This window comes from Larimichthys crocea, chromosome XIII (assembly GCF_000972845.2).
Source record: "Larimichthys crocea isolate SSNF chromosome XIII, L_crocea_2.0, whole genome shotgun sequence".
Lineage (NCBI taxonomy): Eukaryota > Metazoa > Chordata > Actinopteri > Sciaenidae > Larimichthys > Larimichthys crocea.
The window spans coordinates 32,889,381-32,914,043 of record NC_040023.1 but is presented as its reverse complement, the minus strand read 5'-3'; the positions used below and the strand labels follow the sequence as shown (position 1 = coordinate 32,914,043).

Genomic DNA, 24,663 nt, shown 5'->3' with positions numbered 1-24,663 from the left:
AAATGAGTGTGGATTTGGAGCTGCAGCTAAAACATATTTTCTGACGTGTGAAGTGAGAGCTGAAGCAGTGAATATAGCAGGCTACATCTCCTTCCCTTCCTCTTTAACGCAGCCGTATTCCAACAGATTTGTAGGCGCGCCAGAGCTCTGCGTCTGATCCACTGCAGCACCGGCTGGCTGAGTGTGAGTGTGAGAGAGGACAGAGAGAGAGAGAGAGAGAGAGAGAGAGAGAGAGAGAGAGAGGAAGGGAGGGAGGACGAGTCTGAAACGCATGCTGAGGGAGAGAGAGAGGGAGATGGATGAGTGGATGGGAGGGGGGCTCTGGGCACAAATCCTCCTCAAAGATTTTCTAATGAGTTACACGCTGAGTTCAACTTAAACACTGCATCCATTCCGCCTCGCATAAAACACATAATTAAAACATATAAATTTGTTTTCTCGCTGCAGCTGCTGGTTGATACAGTTAGCTAGTTCATCTATAATCAATATCTGATCGATGCATCAGTACAAGTGGGAAGATATTGACCTTAAAGGCTCAGAGAGAGAGTTAGCTAATAAACAGACAGGAGCTGTGGGATGTGCTGAAAATCAATATCACATCATCAATGATGAAGAATTCTCTGATATTGATTAATGTCACATCATTGACTGTGTGGTAAATAAGAGAAAATAATTCAACTGATGCTGAAAGCAGTGACGTATTTGTCAAAGTAAAAACATAATGTGATTATAACAATAATATTTAATTGTAAAATAATGACAAAGCCATCAGAATTTCTTAAAACCCAAAGTGACATCAGGTTTGTTTTGGACCAAGAGTCAAATTCAGTTTATTCATGGCAAAACTTTTATTTAGACGCATTTTAGGGGAATTTATTCAGCATAAAGTAGTATTTCATATTCAAGACTGTTAATTTTACAGTAAAACACTGTAATGCTTTATGGAAAAACCTTTATTTTATAAGGTATTCGTGTGGTATTTTTATGGAAAAACCTTTATTTTATAAGGTATTCGTGTGGTATTTTTTTTTATGTCAATTATGTGGCAGAACAGTATTTCTTTGGATAGAAAAAAAAAGGAAAATATGGAATAAAACTCCAACGTGAAAACAACAGTACTAATATCTGTTTACCGTAATAGCAGAAAAAGTCTGCGGTGTTAACTACGATCAAATTCTGGCATTTTTTTTAATTAATTGTTGAGAAATTTGCAGCACACTGATTGTTTTGCAGCCTTTGTGGAGGCGTCGTTAACTCTGTTTGACTTAAAGGCCCAGTGTGTAAGATTTAGGGGGATTTATTGACTGAATATGGAAATGGTATATTATGAATATATCTTCATAACTATGTGATGGTTTAGCTTAGAACGCGTCTTTCATATCTGCAGATGGAGCAGGTCGAGCGAGTTGCATGTTTCTACAGTAGCCTTGAAAGGACAAACCAAACATTGTTTTTGGTATGTTTCACTGGCACTGTAGGTTCTCCTGTACATGCTTGGAAGGAGAGGCTGAGGCGAGGGATAGTCAGTCGGTTTTAATCTACAGCATCACTACTACATGCTACCTTTAAATGAAGAATTGAATTTGTTGGGGGGGGGCATGACATTGATTATAGTAACTCCCACTCTCGCATCCACTGTATCTGAAATCCTGTTCAACCACTTATCCGACACCTATATCTGTGTGTGTGTGTGTGTGTGTGTGTGTGTGTGTGTGTGTGTGTGTGTGTTTGTCCATTTTGACACTGATGAAGACAAAGCAGCGTCGAAACATCGGTCTATTAAAGTCTGCAAATGAATCAATGTGCTCCAGTTCCCTTTTTTCCTGGAAAGTTTTGCTGTCCTCGAGCTAGGAAGCATCTCTCTGAGCGGCACACTGCTTTAAAATGTGCGAAGGAGGAACCTTTTAAAGTCGACTAATCTATTAACTGACTTGTTTGTCATGTGGTTAAATAGCAGATTCGATTAATTGCATTGCAATCCCTCCAAGTTTAGTGAGTACGGCATAATGCTGTTTAATCAGATCAATGCAACCCAGTGCTTGTAAACAAATATATATAATGATAATCAATGTACAGCATGTCCAATACATCAGTCAGGTAGTTATACTGTTGCAATGATCAGTCATTAATGTAAGATTAGCAGCAGGAGACTAATCATACATTCGTCACTGAGGTGCAAAGCCATCAGAGAGCAGCATCAATTAAAAAACTGAAGATTAAAGCGTGCAGGCGTTAAGCTTTTTTTTATTAATGTTAAGTTAAACATCAAGCTAGCGTGTAAAACAAAACGAGTTTATTATGGCCAGAGTTAAATCAGTGTGGCCGTGCTTTAAGGAAAAAACACAGAATGGAGAGCGTATGCGTGACGTCACCCACGGGTTTCTGAAGAGCTGCCGCCATGTTGTCAGTCCCGCCTCGGCTAATCTAAGAATCTGCAAAGATCATGAGCGGACCTGAGGCGAGCCGAATGACTCAAACAAGCCATTTGTAACAGCCCCTACGTGTCAGTCAAAGCAGCCATGCTGTTAGTTATGCGTAACTTTAAGCCTGAGGCTTTAAAGGCTCAGAGGCCGCCTCAGGCCTGTCGATGATCCACGTCTTTGCCAATTTTTAGATTAGCAGAGAGGCGGAAGAGGCAGGGCTGCAGACATGGCGGTGGCCTGAGTCGCATATTCTGACACTGCCATCCCCGGAGTCGGCGCTATTACTAAAAACATTGATTACACTCTCAGACTTTGCACAATCAGCTATAGTTATTTAAATGCTGCTGAAATTATGTGTAACTTTGACATCCGAGAAACTTTAAATTTCAATTAGCTTCAGCCTGGTTTTAATCCAAGACGCTCTTTGACCAAATCAATAACTCCATGCACACGCACACACACACACACACACACACACACACACACACACACACGAGAGCAGTGTGCTCTGTAACCACCTCTGCTAATCTATAGAGCATTTCATTTATACCTTCCCTCCACAGCCAGAAATGCTAGAGAAGCTGTTTTTGAGAAATCAGCAAAAAGTGGCAGGCAGTATCAGTCATGGCTGATTTTATTTGTAGTGTAAACAGCGATGTAGTTAGTGTAGAGTGGACTCCACACTGCACACCTGTGTGAGCCCTCTGTTCACAGCCAGCTCGGCCAAAATACAGTATGTAACCGACATACAGAACAACACACAGTTTAAGGTTTGATAGTAAAAAACTGAGCTTCAGTTTTTGCAGACACATCTTCCCAACATCATTTGATGGCGCTGAATTCTTTGAGGTTAACAAATAGAAAGTCTTTCTGGTGCCAGCAGCACTTTTTACCATTTTCCACTGCAGCCTATTTGGATTATTGACTCGGCATTTATTCCATTTTATGCTCATGTTTTTGCAGTTCCTGTGTAAGCGCTCTAATTGGAATGTAATGTTAGTGTTAAAGTTCCCCTTTGAAAATTACTTATTGCAGCAATTGAGAAGAAGGCCATTATTTCTCCAGTCTAAATTAAAAACCCTCTGTAGTTAGGCGATGGAATATGACTATTATATAACCCTGGTTCATTACCCAAATCTCATTATCTGGATATCTCCGTGTAGCAGAGAGCTATTCTGATCCAGCTGCTAACAAGCCCTCACAGGCTGAGGTGAGCATTGTGATCATCTGCTGGCATTTGCCTTCCACTTCCACCTCCTCATCCTCGCTGCCACCCCGTGACCCATCCAACGCACTATCAATTATTCAGCCGTGAACTTTATGTGCCGTTCCGCTCCACAAGCCTGCAGCTGACACAGCCAAGGAGAGGCACCGGCATCAGGTAGTACAGTGTTAACAACCCCCGTGGTGGCAAATACCACATTCACAGAGAAGACATTAGCTGTGCCACAGCCTGAGAAAAAAAAGATGCAATGGAGACACGGGCGCTGCAACGTGTTGCTGAGCTGCTTTAATGAGGGGCTTGTACTGTATATTTGTGTGTCTGCAGTTTGCGCACTGGGCATCTTTCAGGATAATGGCCTGTTTCTCCCTTGGCAGATGTGTTAGTGGGGAAAATACTGTTTTGAATGTTCCCTTTTTAACACAATCGTCAGATTACATTGTCCTCCACCTGCAGAGTGCATTTTATTCAGGGCGCAATCCAAATCATTGTGAAAACGCTCTGACAAAATGTTTTAACTCCCAAGCGACGAGGGTTGTTTTTTTTTTAAATCATCTTCTTTGTGCAGAGATCAGACTTTGGTCAAAGAGGATTTCAAACTCCATTCTTTGTGTCTGCTTAACTTTACTTTTACTACCAGATGGTGCCTCGTTTAGACATTATTATTATTGCAATTTATAGCCGCATAAATGCTGGCCAGCATTGCCAGAAAATTACAGTTCATCATGCAGTAAAAAGCTCTAACTTTGATACATCATCATCATTACATAATTTGTCCAGCAGCAGCACAGTGCCTTGTTTCCAACACTCCGCAGCGGTGCAGTTATTAGAGTAATATATCACGCTTGAGAATCAGGGTGGAGAGGAGTTAATAATGAGTTCATTGTTCGACTGTAAATATTCACTGGAGCGTAACTTTGAGCAACATTTGGTAGCCAATACAGTAGGGAGGTTTAAAAAAAAAAAGATATACCGTCTCCTATATCACAATCAAATCATCAGTATTCATTCAGCAGGTACTCATTAACACCTCGTGTAAGGCTCAAATTTACATTCCCATCATAAATCACAGCACACGTGATTTTTTTTTTTTAATTCTCGGCTTAACGTTTTGGAGCGATCGTGACTCTCGCAGCACCTGCTCATGAAGTGCTAACAGATTGCCTGGTTTGTATGTATTGACAAGATGTGAGTGTACAGATAACACACACACACACGGCAAGCTAAAATCCAAATGATACAACCCGTCATTTAAATGATGAGGGCGGCAACAAAAGAACAAAAGCAGCTATACGACTACGAGAATTGTCTTATATATCTTATTCCTCTGTGCCGAAAAGCTCCAAAGTCATCAACAAAAACTATTAAATACACATGAATGAGCCTTCATGTGCCTTGATGATGATAAACACTCCGTCCTGCTGCTGTAAATACTCACTAGTGCACCAAAGAGTATTAATCCATAGCCGAAATTAGTCTCAGACAGATGCATTTTTTTATTCCTCTAATAAAACTCAAAAATCTAAAATTTTACTTTGGAGGCACATGTGCAGACACTGGGTAACAATTATCTGCAAAAAAAAGACAGAAGCGTGCTCATCTCATTGATGATTATTTTTTAAATTTAGATACACATGACATTTTGACTAATGTAATATTTGCTTTTGAAAGAAAGCGAAGTAATTAGTGATTTTATGTTCTAAAATACATGAATCTCAAAAAGATTAAATCGATCTTAACAATGTTATTTTGTACTGTATTGTATAATCTAAATAATACAATGTATATACAAAGAACGTGCACATATCTTAAAAACTGCAGTTCCTCAAACGTCCACTTGAGGCAGGCTACAGAATAAGTCAGTCTCCATAAGTCCACATGTTCAAATGTCCAACAGCAGAAATAAACATGTTTACAGCCTGGTACAAAACAACTGTTCAACTGTACTAAGGGGGAATATTTATATAACTCACCTGTTCAAATTATATTAAGGCTTAAAGTTATGCAGAATTAACAGTGTAGCCACTTTGATTGACAGGTAGGTGCCATTACAGATGGCTTGTTTGAGCACCCAGGCGTCATTTGGCCCACCTAAGTACATATATCTCCAATAGATTAAATAGTATATTCAAAGAAAATACACAACGTACATACAGAGACCACCTAGATCAGAGATTGGTCGAGCCTACTGCTGTGGTCCTGCTTGACGTCCACTACAAATACTATTATTATGATTATCACATAGTTATTATTTTATTGGTGCTGTGCTCTATCTATATATCTCCGGCTGTGGCTAAGGTGTGGTTCAATTCCCAGCTCCTCCAATCTGCATGTTGATGTGTCCTTGAACAATGAGCTATGAGCTTAATACTGAACCCTGAGCGGGAAAATTAGCTATAGAGGCCAAAACAGTTTTTGTACAAGGCTGTAAACATGTTTATTTCCGCTGTGAAGTTAGATATTTTACCATAGGGGCTTATGGAGATTGACTTATTCTGTTGCCAGCCTCAAGTGGCTGTTTGAGGCACTGCAGTTTTTGGCACTTCTGCAAAACTGAGCAATACTAAGCAAGATACCGAACCCAAAATCACCCCCAGTGGTGGCGTCATCAGTGTGTGAATGTGTATGAATGGTTAGTTCCCAAAAAGTACTGTTGGCACCTTTCAATGCCATGAATGTGTGTGTGAGATATGTAGTGTAAAAGCACTTTATAAGTACAGTCCATTCATCTATTTACCTATTTACCGTCTCTCTTTAACTCAACTGATCACCCACCAATGATGCTCAAGGTTTTCTTCCTGTTAAGCAAGTTTTTCCTTGCTACCGTCGCCAAGTGCTTGCTCATGGTTTGAACTGTTGAGTCTCTGTAGATAATATTATAAAGAGTACAGTCTATATCTGTATATGCAGAGTCTGGACAGAGACCGTTTTAGGCTGTTCTGTTCTGTTTGTTTGTATTCACTGTGTACCTGCGGTTTTGTTATACTGTACTTGGAGAAAAACTGAGACCAGAGATGTAATCCTGCTGCATATATGTGCACACATACACACTCACAGGGTAGAGCAGACGCAGACAGGAGCAGGGTATTAACCTTTCTCCCGCTGAGGAGGCAGTAAGTGGGTGGTGATGGCACATGGAGTGGAGAGAAAGAGAGCAGAGCCAGAAGGAGGTCAGTATTGTGACAGTAGATGGAAATTTCTATTTGAGGAAACAGTGTTCTCTGCTGCTTTGTTAATTATGTGTTTCTCAAGTGTGTCTAAGACATTTGGAAAGTTTTTTTTATCAGCGACTTACGGGATTACTTGCATAAACCTGATGTATATGTCGAGTTTAGTGCACGAACGTGGATGTGGCTTATGAAAGGCTGGTACAGGTCTATGCCTAATTCATTACGCTGCAGTGTGGTGAGCCTTTCAAGGATTGTAGCAAGCGTATGATTCAATATCTGGCCAATTCCTAATGTGGTGACATAACTGTGCAAGAGGGTGAACCATCCTTCAACAGAAACACATCATCATCCTTGCCAGGGATCAGATAAAACTGCTGCATTCTGAGATGTTTTGAACCTTTTTTTTCTTCTAAGCACATCAGTTCATTTTCAGAAATGACCTGCTGCAAACTCACACAGTTTTTATACCCTCATGGTTATAAAAGCACTGTGTACAGAAGACTGGGATAAGTGAGCAGAATATTCCACACCTGATTATACTCACACCTGCATGGTGATAAAGCTACAGCTGCCCTCGACGGCTTAGTAGATGGCAGGAGCATAGCAAAAATGATTAGCAACAAACTAATAAGTATTAAAACTTTGGAATTAAAGACATAAGGGGGTTAGTTTGGCTGAGTTGAGTTGATATGCTACCTCGCTAATGATACTTATGAGCAAATTAAGTAGTCTTAATCTTTTCTTTCGGGTGCTTTGATTCATAAAAGAGGGGATTTGCTCAAAATAATGTTCCTCGTGTAATGGGGCAGGAGAGGAACTGAACAGAAATTCTGTTCTAATATTAGATATGAAAACTAATTTATTTAACCGAGTTTACAACTTCAAATACAATTAAAATGATAATCTTGTTTCTCACAGTGGAAATATATTTAATTAGACAATGTGTCTGAAAGTTTCCTTTCTCTTTCCAAAGAGAAGTCAGATTTGAACCCATGGTTACAGACTCAGGCTACTGCTGCCCTCTAGTGGTAACAGTACACATTGCATCTGCAGCACAGTCTTCCAAAGCATCAGCCATCCATTTTCTGTAACCTCTTATCCTCATAAGGGTGGCAGAAGGCTGGAGCCTATCCCAGTCCGATTTTGGGAAAGAGGCGGGGTACATCCTGAACAAGTCGCCAGCTCGTCACAGGGAACATAGAGACAATTTAGAGTCACCAATTAACCTGATAACTACTTTTGGCACGGTGGCACAGTGGATGGCACAGTCGTCTCACAGCAAGAAGGTTCTTGTTTGAACCCAGACTCGGGCCTCTCTGTGTGGAGTTTTTAATGTTCTCCCCATGTGTCTGCGTGGATTCTCGCGGGTACTCCAGCTTCCTATTAGGTGATTTGGTTACTCTGAATTTCCCGTAAGTGTGAATGGTTGTTTCTCTCTACGTGTTAACCCTGTGATGAACTGGCGACTTGTCCAGGGTGTACCCCACCTCTCCAGTCCCCCGTGACCGTCATGAGGATAAGTGCTTACAGAGAAGGATGTAGGTTTAATGTTTCCCCTGAAGATAAAAGATATGTTCTAGGAGAGACACTTTTTAGTAAAATGACGAGGCGAACGTTGTTTGTTGTACATGTTTTGTGTTGGGCTTGAGGTTCTTTAGTTTGCAATGTAACATTATATGTAAGAGGTTCGTGCCTGACAAGTGTTTCACCAAAGCAGCTGTATGTTTTTGAATTGGATATGAAATATGTAACTGGTGAGTCTCTATAAATAATATAATGGAGTATGTGGAAAGTCATGAGAGAACCTCTGTTATGTTTTAATGTGTGCTATAGGTAGTGTGTGTGTGTGTGGTAAGTTAGGTGAATATTGCTGCTGCTATGTCACCTGATCACATAGGTAGGTAATCACAGCAGTCGTATCGTCACAGGTGAACAGCTGGTGGGAAACAGGAACTGGGGAAGTCACACGGTTTTTCCACAGTCCGTATGTGTGTGTCCATGCAGGGTTTGATTCATATTTACAAACTTGTTTTTACATCGTTTATTCAGGGCATCCGGCTTCAAGATTTCATTGCACAACTATGCATTGTAAATGTCAAGTTCTTCAAATGGCTTTTTTTATGTGCTTAGGCTGCCACTACACCCATATAAATAAATCTGAATTGAATTGAATGTTTTAGTGTCACATAAGTCCCTTAATCTGAACACATAAAGAACAACTTGGTGTAGTAGGGTTTGGTTAGCGTGGTTAGCCTCCCGGCCTGCACAGTAAAGACCCTTTCAGATGATGATGCGGCGGTGCATCTGGTCTTCAATCAACCCAAAAGAGCACACGTTACTTACGTTAAATCCAAATCCCTAATGCTTTCCTACAAAGTGGTCTCCGGTTCTTCACCCACCTACTTGAATTCCCCTATAGTTCCCCAGTATTCCCCAGTCATATGTTACCTCCTGACCATTGCGCTACTTTAATGAATGACGACTGACTCTGCCACCCGTACGTTCAGGGCAATCCAAACTTTACTTCCCCATTGGAACATTAGAGGAAAGTCCTACCAGTTTCTACCAGATCAGGAGCGTCCCTCTCTACTTTAAAAAACACCCAGAGACCACCTTCCTGGTACCCAGAGAGTACCTCCTCTCCTCTAGCTCTACCAATATGCATGTAGTACTTATTGCTGGACTAAGATGTCCTTGTGACACTGTACATTGATTGTTTCCCTTTTTGTATAAAAGCATCAGCTAAATGACTGAATGTAATGTAAAATGTAAAGAACGAAAGATTCCTACCTGTGTAGTTTCTGTCATCTTTGGCCAGAGAGCACAAAAAAAGGAAAAAATGACAAAGAACAGTCAGTTAAAAACACAATGATCATAAAAAATAATCATGTTTTTCAAGTATTCGACTCTATAATGCGTTACTTGTAAAGATTTGGTGCAGTAAAGTACATATCAATATATTTTCCTCCACTAGATGGCAGCGACATGACGTGGTAGCTGTACAAAATCACTGTTGGTTGGATGCTGAGCAGTGTGATAGATATTATGTAATCCTATGATATCTTACAGGCATAGCCATTAAATGTCATATAGTTATATTGTGTAGGTGCCATAGGAAGATACAGCAGCAACAGAGGAGAATTAAACATTATCAGAGGACATTATAAGTAATTATTAACAAATGTGAATGAGCCGTAAAGCATCTTCTAGATTTGTTATTATACAATAAGTAGCCTACTTTCAGTTGCCCAGACCAACTGTGCTGATAATTCCCTCTTTCATCCATTTTAATACTATCATTCCCATAGCAACTTTAATGGTTGCCATGCCAACTCCTCTGATAACCATTTGGCAATCACATTTCTTTCAGTTCTTTGTATTTATCTTCTTAAATTGTCATTTATTTGCCCTAATTTGGACAAATCTTTTCAGACAGTTGACACGCCAACTGTTGGTTGGTGTCAGTGATGAAGTCACAAACATCCACTCGCTCTCTCATTATAATATTCATTGGGTATTCCTCCCATGTACAGTTTAACATATGGGACATCATCATTGTTGTTGTTTTTTTACTTGTCTTCATCATTTGTTTTACCTGCCAGACTGCCCTCTGTGGATTAAGCTCTGATTGGCTGGATCATTTATTGCCTAGCAACACTGCTTCACCATTGGGAGAGCAGGTGTTTGTAATTATCTGTCATCAAGCCTTATGTTCACATTTTTGTGAGGCAGCCTGCGGAAGCCAAGTGAGACGTGTTTGATGTGTGATGAAGTGTTCACAGGATGTGTCCTGTTTATTTGATTACGATGAACATTTCCGTCAATAAATAATCAATTATTTAGATAAATGAACTGTGTCTGCGTCTAACAAAAAATGTCATTATTGCTAAGTCAATTTTGACAGTAAAATGGGAGAAAACAGAACTTAAAAAATAACAATTATAGTTATTAGAGCTTAAATAATGTATTCAAATTGCTTGTTTTATCTAATCAACTCAAAGACATTCAGTTTAATATCATATATAACAGAGGAAAGCATGTAATCCTCACTTTGTGCTTGAAAGGTTGACTTGAAGTTGACTACATTTATTTTCAAATCAAAATAGTTGCAGTCTAACTGCCTGTCTATTAATCTATAATCGCATGTAAATGTTAATGTAAATCTTTACAAATATATCTTTTCCTTAAAAAAGGACGTCAATTATAACCTCCAGTTGGTGATTTCCACCCATTTTCAGCTTCAGAAACATCTTAATCTTTAAATAGATTTCTTATGTTATGACTTATTATAATTGATGTTATCAACTCATATCAGAAACATTTCTTTGCGAGCGTCTCTACCTCTAGAAAGGCTGCCATGATAATGTAAACGTCATTAATTACTGTCTGTGTTGTCTGTTAGCCTCCCCAGTCTCTCTCTGACATCCTACCATACAACATTTTCTTAATTCAACTGTAATTGGAGTCCTAATGTAAAGTCAGGGTTGGTCACATTGTCTTAGACACTCACAGAGGCAGGTTGGTTTGGGCGCGTCCCACTTGCCCAGTTTAGTGCAATGGCTGATGTTTCTGCCCTCCAGGATGAATCCGGCGTGGCAGCTGTAATGGAGCACCGTCCCTTCCACTGGCGGCCCGGGTGGCTTCACCATGACCCGGCCGTTCTCCAAGGAGGTCCACACCCGCGGGCACAGCAGCACTGGGAAAAAACAGAGAGAGTTATGAAAAGGTAAACAAACATTTCTCAAGGTTGTATGGTGAATATGTTAACAAGCAGACAGGGAAACATTAGCATTCATTTGAAGCCCTGTTTCTTGGCACTCAGTGCACTTAAGTCCAATATTTGCTCTCTTTTGGGTCTCCACCAACTCCCAAAGAAAATACCTGGCTCTTTAGTTGCTAAACGCTCCAGTGTTCTGCTGTTTACTGCTTGAAATAAGGCTGATAAGAGCATTTAGACTGAAAAAATTAGCTGAAAAACACTAAACCACCCAGTAGAGCTGAGGGGAACTGACAATTATATATGTCACGACTTCTGCTGGAGTGTTGTTGCCTTATTGCTTTTGAAATGTAAAGTTGTATAATCAAAATCCACCATAATTCCTCTGGGAACGAGAACTGCCATGTCAAACTGACATAGAAATTGGGGGAAATCAGCTTTACTGACTCAGAACATCTACATTTATACTAGCAGCTCTGCGAGGCTGGATTTTGGCACAGTACTGCTTTGAGTTAAATGCTAATGCAACAAGCTATCACTAGAAATAGGCTGGAAAATGCTAAACTGCCTGGTAGAGTTGCAGTTAGGTATCTTTCAACATTTCCTGGATATCACTAAGGTGAAGTACAGCTGAGACTGATGGGAATGTTAGTATTTCTCAGTATAGTTCACAACTTAGATGAAAGATCACCGCTGTTTGCAAATCAATAACAAACTCCACCGATGGGTTAAAATGGTTCATATTTTATAAGGTTTTCGATCTCTTTTGGCCATGCTGCTGCTGATATTGCCTATTCAGAAAAATACAGAGCTTTTCTACAGTGTACAAATGAATGGATGATGTTGATCTAACATGTGAACGTAGCATGAGGTAAAAAACAGGATACAAATAAGCAACAATAATGCCTCCTGAGCAGCTTTACCTATGAGAAGTCCTAGAAGTATAGGTTACAAATGTGATGAAGTTAGAAAGTCGGCTTGAATAAATACTGGTTTTTGTGTTAGTTACCAGTAAAATATATTAGGCTATACTTTAGCCTACATTTGTTACATTTGCTACAGCCTCCGTGTAGTTTAACAAATGTGTTCTTGGTCCGATTTGCTGACAAAATGGCCAAACACTACCAACATAATTTGTTTAGCTGCCGAGTTTGTTAAATCTTCCTTCCAGCATGTGAACACATAATAAAACTCCAATCTGCACATTGCAGCTTGTGCTGCTCTTACATAAGCCAGAGAAAACAAAAAAGAGAATATACTCTTGGGGGAAAAATAAATTCCACTGATGTTAAATGTGAATTGAAAGAACAAAAACAAGAGATATAACAGGGATTTCATTGGATCGCTGGCCTTATTCTCAGTGTTTTCAGAGGCTGTCGATGTGATCTGAGTAGGAAATTACATTCAGGTCTCACTGTCCAATAAAATAAATTTAGTTTTAGGCAGCAAAAACACACAGTTAAACCATGCAGAAGCAGTAAAACAACTTAAATACTGTAAAAACCTATGACAAATTCCATACATATCCATACAGATGCTAGAATAATGTACGTGGAAGCTAAGCAAGCTACCTTTATTCTTTAATTATCTAGATGTAAGCACTCCAAAGCAATACCCAGCAACCATCAGTACAAACTATTCTCTGGGGGTATCATATAGATCACATTCAGATTTATTTATTTATATAACTCTCTTATAGTCATCAGGCACACATATATATAAGAATATACAGACAAAGAAAAGCAGGTCATGAAGTAAAGAAGGTTAGTGACACTTTCTGATGCATTATATCAACACTTATAAAACATAATTAATTATAACCTTTACAGTATGTGTCTTGTGGATTGCTTCTGATTAGTTATAAGCTGCATGTTGATGGGGCTTATAATGCATTATGACCACCTATACTCACTGATGCACACACTCCTCAACAATCAAATGTAGTAAGGACTCACAGCACGCTATAATAGCCCATGCAGTCTTAAATCTAAATCTACTAATCCAGAGAGGTGAGCGAGTGTTTGGTTTGTCCTTTAAAAGGCTCATTCCAAGGTAACAAAAGCATCAAATTTTCAGGTGATTATACACTCATAAAAACATGCCTATATGAATATTATATTACGTTTCTGCCATATTGTGCCAATAGATCGCCCTAAGAGTACATTTAGACAGAATCCGGCACTGTGGTGAATCGCTGCAGGGTTTGTATGGGGCAAAGGGGGGCTGGTGGCAGTGTGTCCAGTATTTGTGCTGAACGTAACCGCTGTGAAATAATCAAGACATAACTTTTTATTTCACTGATTAACCGACTTTATCGATGCCGACGCTCCCTCAATCTCATTCACCGTCTATGTCACTAGACCAATGCTCATGTTCTCTCAAACCATCGACACAAACCAAATTAAACTTCTTCGTGTCACTGTTTTGCAATGTAAATCGCGAGCAAGACTCAGATTAAGAAGCTGGGAACATGAAGTAAACAAAGCCAGAACACAACAGGTAGCGTATCAGAGTTCAGTCCATGAATCCACCTGGATGGTCTCAGTTTCAGAGATAGTCCAGGCTGACTGTGGAGGTTTGATCGGTCTTGTTGTCTGATTAGCCACCGCAGCATGGTGTTGGGCTTCGTTTTTTCCAAAAGCAGGACTCAGCTTCTCCAGACACCCCTGCAGCCCACACCGCCTCAGCAAGGCACTGCCCTCACTTGAAAGAATGGAAAACCTTGAGTTTTCACCACAGTGCCGGATCCTAAATCTGACACATTGGACCATTAAAAGAGTGAGAGTGAAGGTTGCACAGTATCTCACACTTTCCTCTGTGTGTGGTGTAAACAAGAAAGGCGGTATCGTGCTGTCAAAACAACTGAGATTTTGTAAATGTGGTTTATTTTGATGTTGATTAACCAGACAGAGCGTGTCAAAACTGACTCTTATACGAATTAAATAAAGAATTGTCTGGAAAAAGAAAACCAGAGGACGGGATAAAAAGAAAATGAGAATTACACCAAACAAAAAATGACTTACAGCATCTGCTGTGGTGCTCTATGTCCGTCCAGGTGCCGTCAGGTAAACACTTCCTGACCTTGGGTCCCACAATCACCCGGTTTCCTCTGCAGATGTACTCTATCTCATAATCCACAGGCAGGATCTGCACACTGCGGATCTGTAAGAGAAACACGGGCAGAGAGACGTCATTAAAGTATGATTGATGCTCTCAGTTTTTTTTCATTCTGTCTCCAGCAGTAGACTCCATATGGTTGCGACAATAAAGTCTCTAGTAGGAGGAAGATTTTATGGCAATACTGTCTGAATTGATGGGCTGTCACACTCTTACCCCGTACTACACCCAACCTCTCTCTTCCTTCATGTCGTGTTGTTTGTGTGCCGTATGTGACTCGTATCGGATACCAAACATTTGAATGGCTCAGCTTTAGAGGTTTTGGTATTTCTTTGTTTTGATATTTGTGGACTTTGAATGTAGAAACACAGAGAGCAGTTCATCCCAATTGAAAGCAATATTCGTCCCAAATATCGTCTCTAATTCTGTGTGGATCTCACAGCAGAAAGCAGTTTCTTTTGGACAGGCCCAGAACAGGTGATAATAGTTCACATCCTGAGAGCCACATTCTCTCCAGCAGCTGAAAGATCCTGAATGACGAGATGATGAACGGGTGTTAAAATATCTGCTAAGACATTTCCAGCCAAACACTGTCCTACGAGGTTGAACTAGATATCTTCCATTGCAATTTGAAATATTTTGTCCAGACCTTCCTCTGTGATACAACCGATAGTCTCTCTTTCCCATTTTGTTTAATGTAGGTGCTACTAGTCATCTTAACTCCTTGAAGTCCCTTATAAAACATTCAGATTATTCTAAGCCCTGGGCGCGCCCTGTAGGCATTTTGGCTTTCTGGAATAAAACTGTGATGACTCAAAGAATTCTAAAGAAGTCTCTCATGTTCAAACCATGTAGTTTTTTCAATGCCTCAAAGCTCCCTGATTAAAAAAGGTACAACATGAAGAGAGACCTCGATCTCTTATAGCTAACGTCTAATTTATTTGGGATCTGTAGCAATCTCTCTTGTGAGCCCCTCTTCTCAAAAATGTATTTTCCATTTCTTGCTGTTTCTCCTGGATATTTGACCTTCAGCGTGCAGAGAGATGTACTTAATGTGCAGAACACTGTTTCATTCAACCTTCTCTGTGCTCAGCTTGAATTAACGTGTACATATGGGCGTGATTTTGCTTCACCACAACTAATTAGGAAGCCAGTCGTGGTCCAAAATTCACCTTACACAAGTGTGAGAAGAAACTCAAATATACAAACACGGAGAAGTAAGAAGTAGGAGACATTTGAAACAATATTTGTGTATTCATAGATTCTGGATTTTTCAATAAGAGAGATGGAGCATTGTGGTTGACTAGTTAATCAAACGTTCTGTCTAAAAACCACGAGACACAAATTAACATACGGACATTTATTATAATTACTGAATTATAATCTTGTTGCTTTGTTTGCTGTAGCAAATTATAAATACAACCCATTTCCAAGCGAGACAAAAATTACAGGGTACTGCAGCAATTTAGTATTTCACATCCATCAAGTTAGGGAGATTTACAAAGGACACAACAGCCTCGAAAAATCTCACTCAGCTGTTAATGATTCAGTACAAGAGCAAACATTGAAATTCAAAACAAAAACAGCCTCATTTTAAATTCTAATAAACATCCCAAATATGTCAGGATAAACTAGGGGGAAAAGTGTGTAAAATTATGTATGCAGTGGTGCAGCCATATACATATGTATGATATCAGACAAGGTGGGAAAAGAGTTTTTTTACCCTTAAAACTATTTAAGGGAAAAGTAAGTTTAAGAGTTTGACAAAGAAATCTTCTCTGACTTTTCCTGTCACTAAATCTCATTGTCAAATTATACCCGTTGATGAAGACTGTGACAGGAAAAACAAATAATTTAACCACGCCAAGGATAGGAACATTTTGCTAAACCATAACAAGGTCTAACTTTCGTTCTCAATGTATGTTAAGTGGTTAAAAAAAGAAGATGCAGCAGTATCCTGATTTATAGTCCAAAATATGGGTCAAGCTGCAAAACATCTGCATCCTACATTTCCTATAATGCAACTCGATACAATCTATGCTTGGAGAACACTAATTTCTTTTCAACTCTGTGCACTTCATCTTTAATTTCATACTCATTATGTATTCTCGTTTCACTGTTAATCCTGCTGTCTTAACACAGATTCACGGCTGAACCAGACGTGGAAAGATCAGACGGCGCGCTTGGATGTCATGTGACAAAGGTCAAAGCTTGCAGCTGATCCTGTGACGTGGCTTTGGTAAGCACATGAGCCGTCAGAGCCAGGAGATTACTCTGCAGCAGCTGACTGTGTATAACAACATGTTAATAAATGTCCTTTTAATTAACACAATAGGGTGACGTTTTGGGATACACACTGATTTGCTTTCTTGCCAAGAGTCAGCTGAGATGATTGATGCTGCTCTCGTGTATATAAGGCTGCAGAAGGCAGCTTAGAATAAAGACTGGGAACAAGGGGAAACAGCTATCCTGGCTTGGTACATCTCCTTTATTTAATCCAGTAAAACTGATCATTTGTGGTTTTACAGAGGATGATGTGGTGGACTGTTTGTTAGCTGCCCAGAAAATGGCAACTTAACTTATTAAAATAAACACAGCTGGGATTTCCAGCCTTTTAATGCTAAGCTAAGATAACCGACTGCTTGCTGAGGATACAGGATGTGTTATATTTACTTCATATTACAGCCATGAGAGTGGTATCAATCCTCTCAGCTCAGCAAGACAACAAATATGCACACTTCCGAAAATGTCAAACAGTTCTTTTGTTTTAAATGCACTAATGCAACCTCCAAAACATCAGAAGCACTGTGAGGACAAGTGCTTTCAACATGATAGGAAGCTAGAACAGGCTGGACTATCAACAACCTTGCCAACGGACCACAGTATGTGAGGCTTCATGACTGTGCGGTCTGATGTGGTGATTTGCAGTACCCACAGGGTACGCTGCTCTCTCTTATCTTCAGCCTGTACACACTTCAGACACTGACAGCTGTCATCTCCAAAAGTTCTCTGAAGATACAGAGTTCATCTCTGACGGATGTGTATCAGAAGGGAACGAGCAGGAGTACAAGGGATTCATCAAAGACTGGTGCAATCTCAAACCACCTTCACATCGCAACGCTGGGCAAGACAAGCAGATGGTGATTGACTTCAGGAGGAACCACACCGCTGAACATCCAGGGATTGGATATAGAGATGGTGGGAGTATACAAAGACATGTGGTGTTCACCTCAACAATAAACTGGACTGGTCGGACAACTAGAACGTCCTGTACAAAAAGGGCCAAAGTCGTCGAGTGTGCCGGACTTTCTATGACACTGTGGTGGCATCTGCTATGTACAGTCATCTGCTGTGGAGGGGGAAGCACAGAGAGGGACAGGAAAAGACTTAAACTGGTCAAGTTCTGTCCTCCAGCATGGGCATAAGGGGGGGACTCCATAGAGCAAGGGCATCATACTCTTTTTAGTTCATGGGGCACAATTTGAAATGGGCCGGACCAGTAAAATCATTTTGCATAGCAACACCTCCTCCATTTACAATTAATGAACCATTCATCCCAAATTAATTCAATGTTATCAATTAAATTTCAGTTATCTCATGATACTTTCCATATGGAGCAGGTAGAACCACCAGCGCCAAGCACTTGGCGATGGTGGCGAGGAAAGATGTCCTTATAACAGGCAGAAACCTTGAGGAGAAACTAGCTCATTGGTGGATGGCCGTCTCCCGTGATTGTTTGAGTTAAAGACAGAGTCATTCATTTACAAAACATGACATGAATACATTTAGTACTATTACTAGTAACTATTATTAAAAATTTGGAAACTGCAATTTCACATGAAGTCCAGTGGGCCAGATTGGACCCTTTGTTGAGTCAGTTCTGGCTCCCCGGCCGTATGTTGTAACACAGGAGGATGTTTGCAAAGCTGACCTCCATTTTCTGTTTTTCCATATATTTCTTATGTATGAGTAATTTCTTATCCACCTCGCGTTAACGAGCTGAAGTGAATTTCCCCGGTGTGGCATCATTAAAGTCTGCCTTATCTTAATTGTGACAACTCAGGGTTTTCTTCTTACACCATTAGTCAGTATTATTATTATTATATCGTTAGCTAAAATATGCCTCATCATCTCTAATTTCTATTTGGAAAATCTTAAAGCCAGCTCTGCTTTAATGTGCTTGATTTGACAAGTGAAGATCTGTAATTTATATTTAGCACCGTAACGGCATCCTCTGTACCTGTTCTTGTGTCAGGCCTCTGTAGCGGATCCCCCCATCCCTTGGAGGCCGGATGATGGCACAGCCTGAGAAAAAAAAAAGAGGAGGAGGAAGAATGAAGGAAGGAGGACAAGACGAGAGCAGAGAGGCAAAGCTCTGCTTCCAGATAATGTAGATATATTACAGCAACATGATATATTGTCAGTTTAACTGATGCCTTCCTCGCTGCGCAAATTACAGCACTTCATCCAGGTCACTCAGCAATCTCTGCAGAGTTACTTCTGTCCGTTAATGCATATCATAAACCCGAAAGCACGGACAGATTCCCGCACGTATTCAATCACAAACACACACAAATTACCTCCAGCTGATGAATTATGTATGGGCACAACAAGAGATGGAAGAGCGTAGAGAATAATCAGAAACAATAGCCGTGCCATCTCTGGATCTGAAAGAGAAGAAAGAGAGAGAGGTTTTAAAAGGAAGTCTGACAGGGAAATTGAGGGTTTTTAGAGAGAAGACAGAGGAGGAAACAGGAGACAAAAAGAAAATGGTTACTGAGAAGATATTCTTACAGTATTAATGCAAGTCCTCAGATACAGTCATTTTCGGTCCACTGCTGCCTGTCCTTCTAAAAGCAATGCATCAACTTTTTGGCAAAAAAAAAAAAAAAAACCCTGCTTGCCTGCCTGCCTGTGCACAGAGAGGATGAGCTGCAAGATGAATCCACTTTTCTCTCCCTGCTTCTATTTGTATTTACAGTGCAGACAGCCCATGCACAGTCGAGAGCCAGCTTGGCTTAATTTCAAAGGCCGTGTATACCAAGGTTTCAGCTGAGGTTTTGATGGCTGATATTTCTCTTTGCAAAGTGGCTGCCCATGGAAACACTTCACACCAAGGCACTGCTCAATAGACTCTAGTCTTCTCTACGTTGGGGTAGAAGAGTATCTGGAACAGCTTGTAAACAATTGTTACAGGAGCTATTTTTAGGTGTGCTGACCAACCCCACCTATTCACTGGCAAGGAAATTCTGGAACGGATTAAAAGACTACTATCGCTATCAATTCAGCATTGAAACCCATCACCTTTTTAGCCCTCACGATGGACAGTTATATTTAAAATTAGATTTTTCTTGGGTGCTTTTGAGCCTTTATTTGATAGAAGTAGCTGAAGAGAGACAGAGAAGACAGAGATGCAGGCATGCAAGCGAGGGCCCACGGGCTAGAATTGAACCCAGGTCACTGTGGTAAGCACTGAGCCTTCGTACCAAGCAGCAACCAGCAAGCCAATGCATGAGTGCCAAAAACTGCAGCCACACAGAACAAGTCAGTCTCCATAAGCCCCCATGATGTTAAAATGGCCAACTTCACAGCAGAAATAAACATGTTTACAGCCTGGTACAAAAAAATGGTGGATGGGAGCCATTACAGTCATTACTGATGGCTTGTTTAAGCACCCAGGCCTCATTCGGCCTGCATTAGCTCTACTGATGATCCACGCCTTTGCCCGTTTTTAGAACAGCCACGAGGTGGAAGAGGCAGGACAGCCAACACGGTGGTGGCCAGAGCCACAGATTCTGAGCTTCAAAATGGCTCAGAATCAGAAAGCTGTGGGTGATGTCACAGCTATGCTGTCCATTCTTTATACTGTCAGTGCTTCGTACATGGTGGGCACACTCTACCAGGTGAGCTACCGTCTCTAGACTCTGTTTAATGCAGAGATGAGGAGGCGGCTTTGGGGGTCTGGTAACCTCATTTCCTCCTCGTTCTCTGCCTCTTCCGACTCCCAGCTATTCTAAAAATCAGCAAGATATGGATCATCGGCGGACCTGAGGCGGGCTGAATGAAGTCTGGGTGCTCAGACAAGCCATCAGTGTGGGCACCCACCCGTTTCAAATTCACTCATAACCAAGAAAATTAGCTATAGAGACCAAAACTGTTTTTTGTACCAGGCTGTAAACATATTTTTTTCTGCTGTGAAGTTGGACATTTGAACATGGGGTCTAATGGGGAATGACTCATTCTGTAGCCAGCCTCAAGTGGCCGTTTGAGGAACTGCAGTTTTTGGCACTTCTGCATTGGCTTCACTCCCCAGACCTGGAGGTTGCTGCTGACTCAAGTGACATCTGCATCTGGAGCCACAGAAGACTTTATACAACTTTTTTTCGTCCACACAGAGCAGATTTAATGTGTGAAATCTGAGGATATGTGAACAAACAGAGCAAACCATCGCTTTCACTTAACCCCACTCAAACTCCTCCTGTTCTACAAGGACGGTGAAACAACAAGCCACTTGGCCGTCACGCTGACTGCAGACTTTACGAGTGGAGAACGAGTGTGTTGTGCTAACCAGCAAATGAAGAGTAAAAAGAAAAAAAGTCAAAAGACCCTCGAGTCCCGTGAGCTACAGCGCCTCGAGTGCTGGCAGGAAGGGAAACACAAACACAAACACACACACATACACATATACACAACCAACTGTATCAATAATAAACACGCTATATATAGCTGCTCATTTGCAGTTTTGAATGATAAATGATGCTTTATGGGGTTGTCACACATTCACAAACATAAACACATCCATACAATCTCACACTTAACAAGGCAGTAAGGGGGTGGAGTGTGTGTGTGTGTGTGTGTGTGTGTGTGTGTGTGTGTGTGGTAAGGTGGAGGGTGGTGGTGGTGGTGGGGGGCTAACAAAGCAAAGCACCACAGTGAGGGAGACAGATGGCAGCGAGGCTTGCTTGTGGAAGACATACAAACTCTGCTGGATACTTCATTAGCATTATCCAGTGTATTTTTAGAGTTCACTGACAAGAAGCATGCAGAAGGTAGACACCACAACCACTACCACCACCAGAGTGTGTGTGTGTGTGTCTAGTGTGGGATGGAGGCAGAAAAAGAGGGGTAGAAAGAAGGGGACAACCCAGCAGGAGCCATTAATATCAGCGATCACACACTGAGCCGGATGAAAGCAAACTATATGTATGAGGGTAGCACGGATGAGGCAGCCTGAGCAGCACAAACTCCATCAGCACTGTGGCTGCAGTGGGACTGAGCAGACAGAGGGGGAGGGAGGAGCATGCTCGCCTCAAGCTTGAAATGCAATTAAGGCTTCAACACCACGGACAGCGCCTTCCCTGAAAAAAGAAAAAAACACACCCACCTCCATCCACCTCCACCTATAATCTCACTGTTGCACGGACACTGCCTGGTGTGTGCAAACTGCAAATGCAAAAAAAACAAACAGAAAAAAGGGAGGAGGGGGGGTGATCCGATGAACTCTGCACACACACACACACTGCACACACACACACACACACAGATGATGTGTTTTATGCATGGCTGAGCATGATTGAGACGTGAGGGTCACAGTAAAGGGTGCCACCAACCGTATGCTGCCGGTAGTTACTTGTCGGCTGTTGACAAGGGATTCCGTGATGGCCTGTAAGAGGAAGGCCGACCATATTAACAAGCCTGTGTAGTCTAGTCTCTCTATATATATGAGTGAAGCCTCTTATAATAATAATAATAATAATAATAATAATAATAATAATAATATGTCATCTGCTTACAGAGGCTGCATGCTGGCTTAAAAAATAATAATAAAATTTAAAAAAAGGTGAAATATCATCTTTTATTTTTAAAAAGCAGACAGGATGGTGATGGAGACATGAAGATGGTGCTTTCCTGTGCAACTCAAAAACAAATCTGGCCTCCATCGACAGTGCATGGGGGGGGGGCTTTGCATACAAAATGAAGAGCGTAAATTTGGCCACATAATCCACACTGGAGCATTATTCCTGGACATATGTAAACCTCATATCACGACACCACAGCACAGTAACAGATAGTAGCATCTTAGCCTTCTCCCCCCCTCTGAAGCAAAAAGCTGTAGCATGTGTACTTACTATTAGTTTCGATGCGTTCAGTCAAGATTAACAGTGCGTCCTCCAGGATGAGAAGAAAAAACCCTCCAGTGTCGGATTATTTGGTAAAAATATGCATCTCTGCAACGATTTCCTCTTTTATTATTATTATTATTATGGCTGTATTAATATGGCTATAAATGTGCAAGCTGCTCCCGTTCGTAAACAGAATATCAGAGAAACAAACCGTCTCCTACTCGGCTTTCCTCCGTGTATTGCGGTTACGCATGGCAAAGGTAAGAAATGACATACAAAAAATATACATGCACTATATACAAACGCATATCCATAAACGACGAAACACCGATTCACCACCACCACCACACACACCCCTCCTTTTTTTTCTCCTCCTCTCTCCCTCTCTACGATCCTGAGCTAATTCACGACGTCATGATGGAGACGCACCGTGCGTAACAGTCCCCTTCTCCGCCTCCTCCTCCCTCTCACGCATTTTTTCCTCCTCCTCCAAGATGAAACACTCAGTCAGGCCCACACACAAAATATCTTTAATGAATCTTACGAGGATGATAAGCAGGCTGGACATATCCCACAGTGAATAATTATATCACAGGCAGCAGCAGCAGCAGGACTAGACACGGATGGAGGTGCAGATATGGCGCTGTGGTATTAACACTGACTACTTCTCTTAAGCCAAAGCTCTTTGGAGTTAAGTCAACCAAGCGTCAGCCTGTCATTTCTACAACACCGGTCATCTATTAAATCAAACCTCATCCATCTCCATGTGTCTTTGTGCTCCTCGTCTATTCTGAGATCAGCATCCTGCTTCTTCATATTTATACATCTGCTGAATAATTGAAGGCTGAATGGAGAAGACATAACCTCTCCCTCTTCCTGCTGCCTCTCCTCGCCTTGCAGTAAAAACATGGGAATGACACAAACCCCCGAGAAGTATGATCTGGTTTATTGATTATATGTATGACAATGCATTCATTGAAGGGTGAAGACTAATCGTTAAGACAGGGAGTGAAGGTGAGGCGCTTCGACGATAATGATTCAAATACATACGACAACCAGCGGGTGTCCAGATCACCTGTACAACAAACATGTCAAATATCCAAATCAGCAACACGTGTAACTGTACATGTCAATATTTTCCAGCTTTGTAATAATTACATACATTTACAAGTCATTTCCTGACTTCGTTTGTTTCGCGTCTTACACTTTGACAATCAAAGTACAATAAAAAGAAAAACAGAAATCAGAACTCTTCAAGTCTTTTGAAGGAAACGGTGACTCATTGTTTTTAAAATGATTTTAAAAATCATAAAACAAAAAGGGGGCACACATTTGTTCTTTAAATGGTTCTATACAGAACTACGGATGAGTTTTACAACAAAGCACGACTCATGCTAAATTTGTTACTTGTTCTGTGTCAAGGCACACTTCAAATTACAACAAGGGCAATCTTCTTTTTTTTTTTTTAATCATTATTTTAAGAAAGGCAAACCAAAGGAGTGCTGCCAAAGGAAATCCACTTATACAAACGTAAACAATATCCAAATACGCCTGAGGGTGCGTTCAGACAGGAGTGTTTATTTGTGCTGAGCGTAACCGCTGTGAAACAATCAGGAACCACCTTTTTAATTTCACTGATTCACGGCTTTGGGCTGGAGCTCTCTCACTGTCATTCACTGTCTATGTCAATCGACCACAGCTCGCTCTCTTTCTTAAATCGACCAGCTTTCTCTGTGTCACTATTTCGCAGCGGAAATTGCGAGCCAGATTTAAAAGCTGGCTTCATGAAATACAACAGGTAGAGTATCAGAGTTTAGTCCAGAGACATTTCAGGCTGACTGTGGAGGTTTGACCGGTCTGATCAGCAGCGCCGGATCCTGTCTGAATGTAC

General features: G+C 41.0%; 1 protein-coding gene across 5 annotated transcripts in view; it reads right to left on the bottom strand.

Moving 5' to 3' along the window:
• Positions 1-23,619, bottom strand: part of gabbr1a (gamma-aminobutyric acid (GABA) B receptor, 1a) — a 72,487-nt gene extending 48,868 nt beyond the window's left edge. For 2 of the 5 annotated variants that reach the window (XM_019275202.2, XM_027286317.1), the window contains exons 1-7: positions 22,779-23,619; positions 22,260-22,312; positions 19,230-19,316; positions 18,890-18,954; positions 14,556-14,694; positions 11,326-11,511; positions 9,606-9,623 (exon numbers count right to left, since the gene is read on the bottom strand). In XM_019275202.2, coding sequence (XP_019130747.2) covers positions 9,606-9,623; positions 11,326-11,511; positions 14,556-14,694; positions 18,890-18,954; positions 19,230-19,308 — 487 coding nt within the window. In that variant the 5' untranslated portion in view covers positions 19,309-19,316; positions 22,260-22,312; positions 22,779-23,619. Of the gene's footprint in view, positions 1-9,605; positions 9,624-11,325; positions 11,512-14,555; positions 14,695-18,889; positions 18,955-19,229; positions 19,317-19,443; positions 19,509-22,033; positions 22,115-22,259; positions 22,313-22,778 lie in introns of those variants that run through there. The other 3 variants (XM_019275204.2, XM_027286316.1, XM_019275205.2) reach the window with 3 other exon arrangements.
• Positions 23,620-24,663: the final 1,044 nt, after the last annotated feature.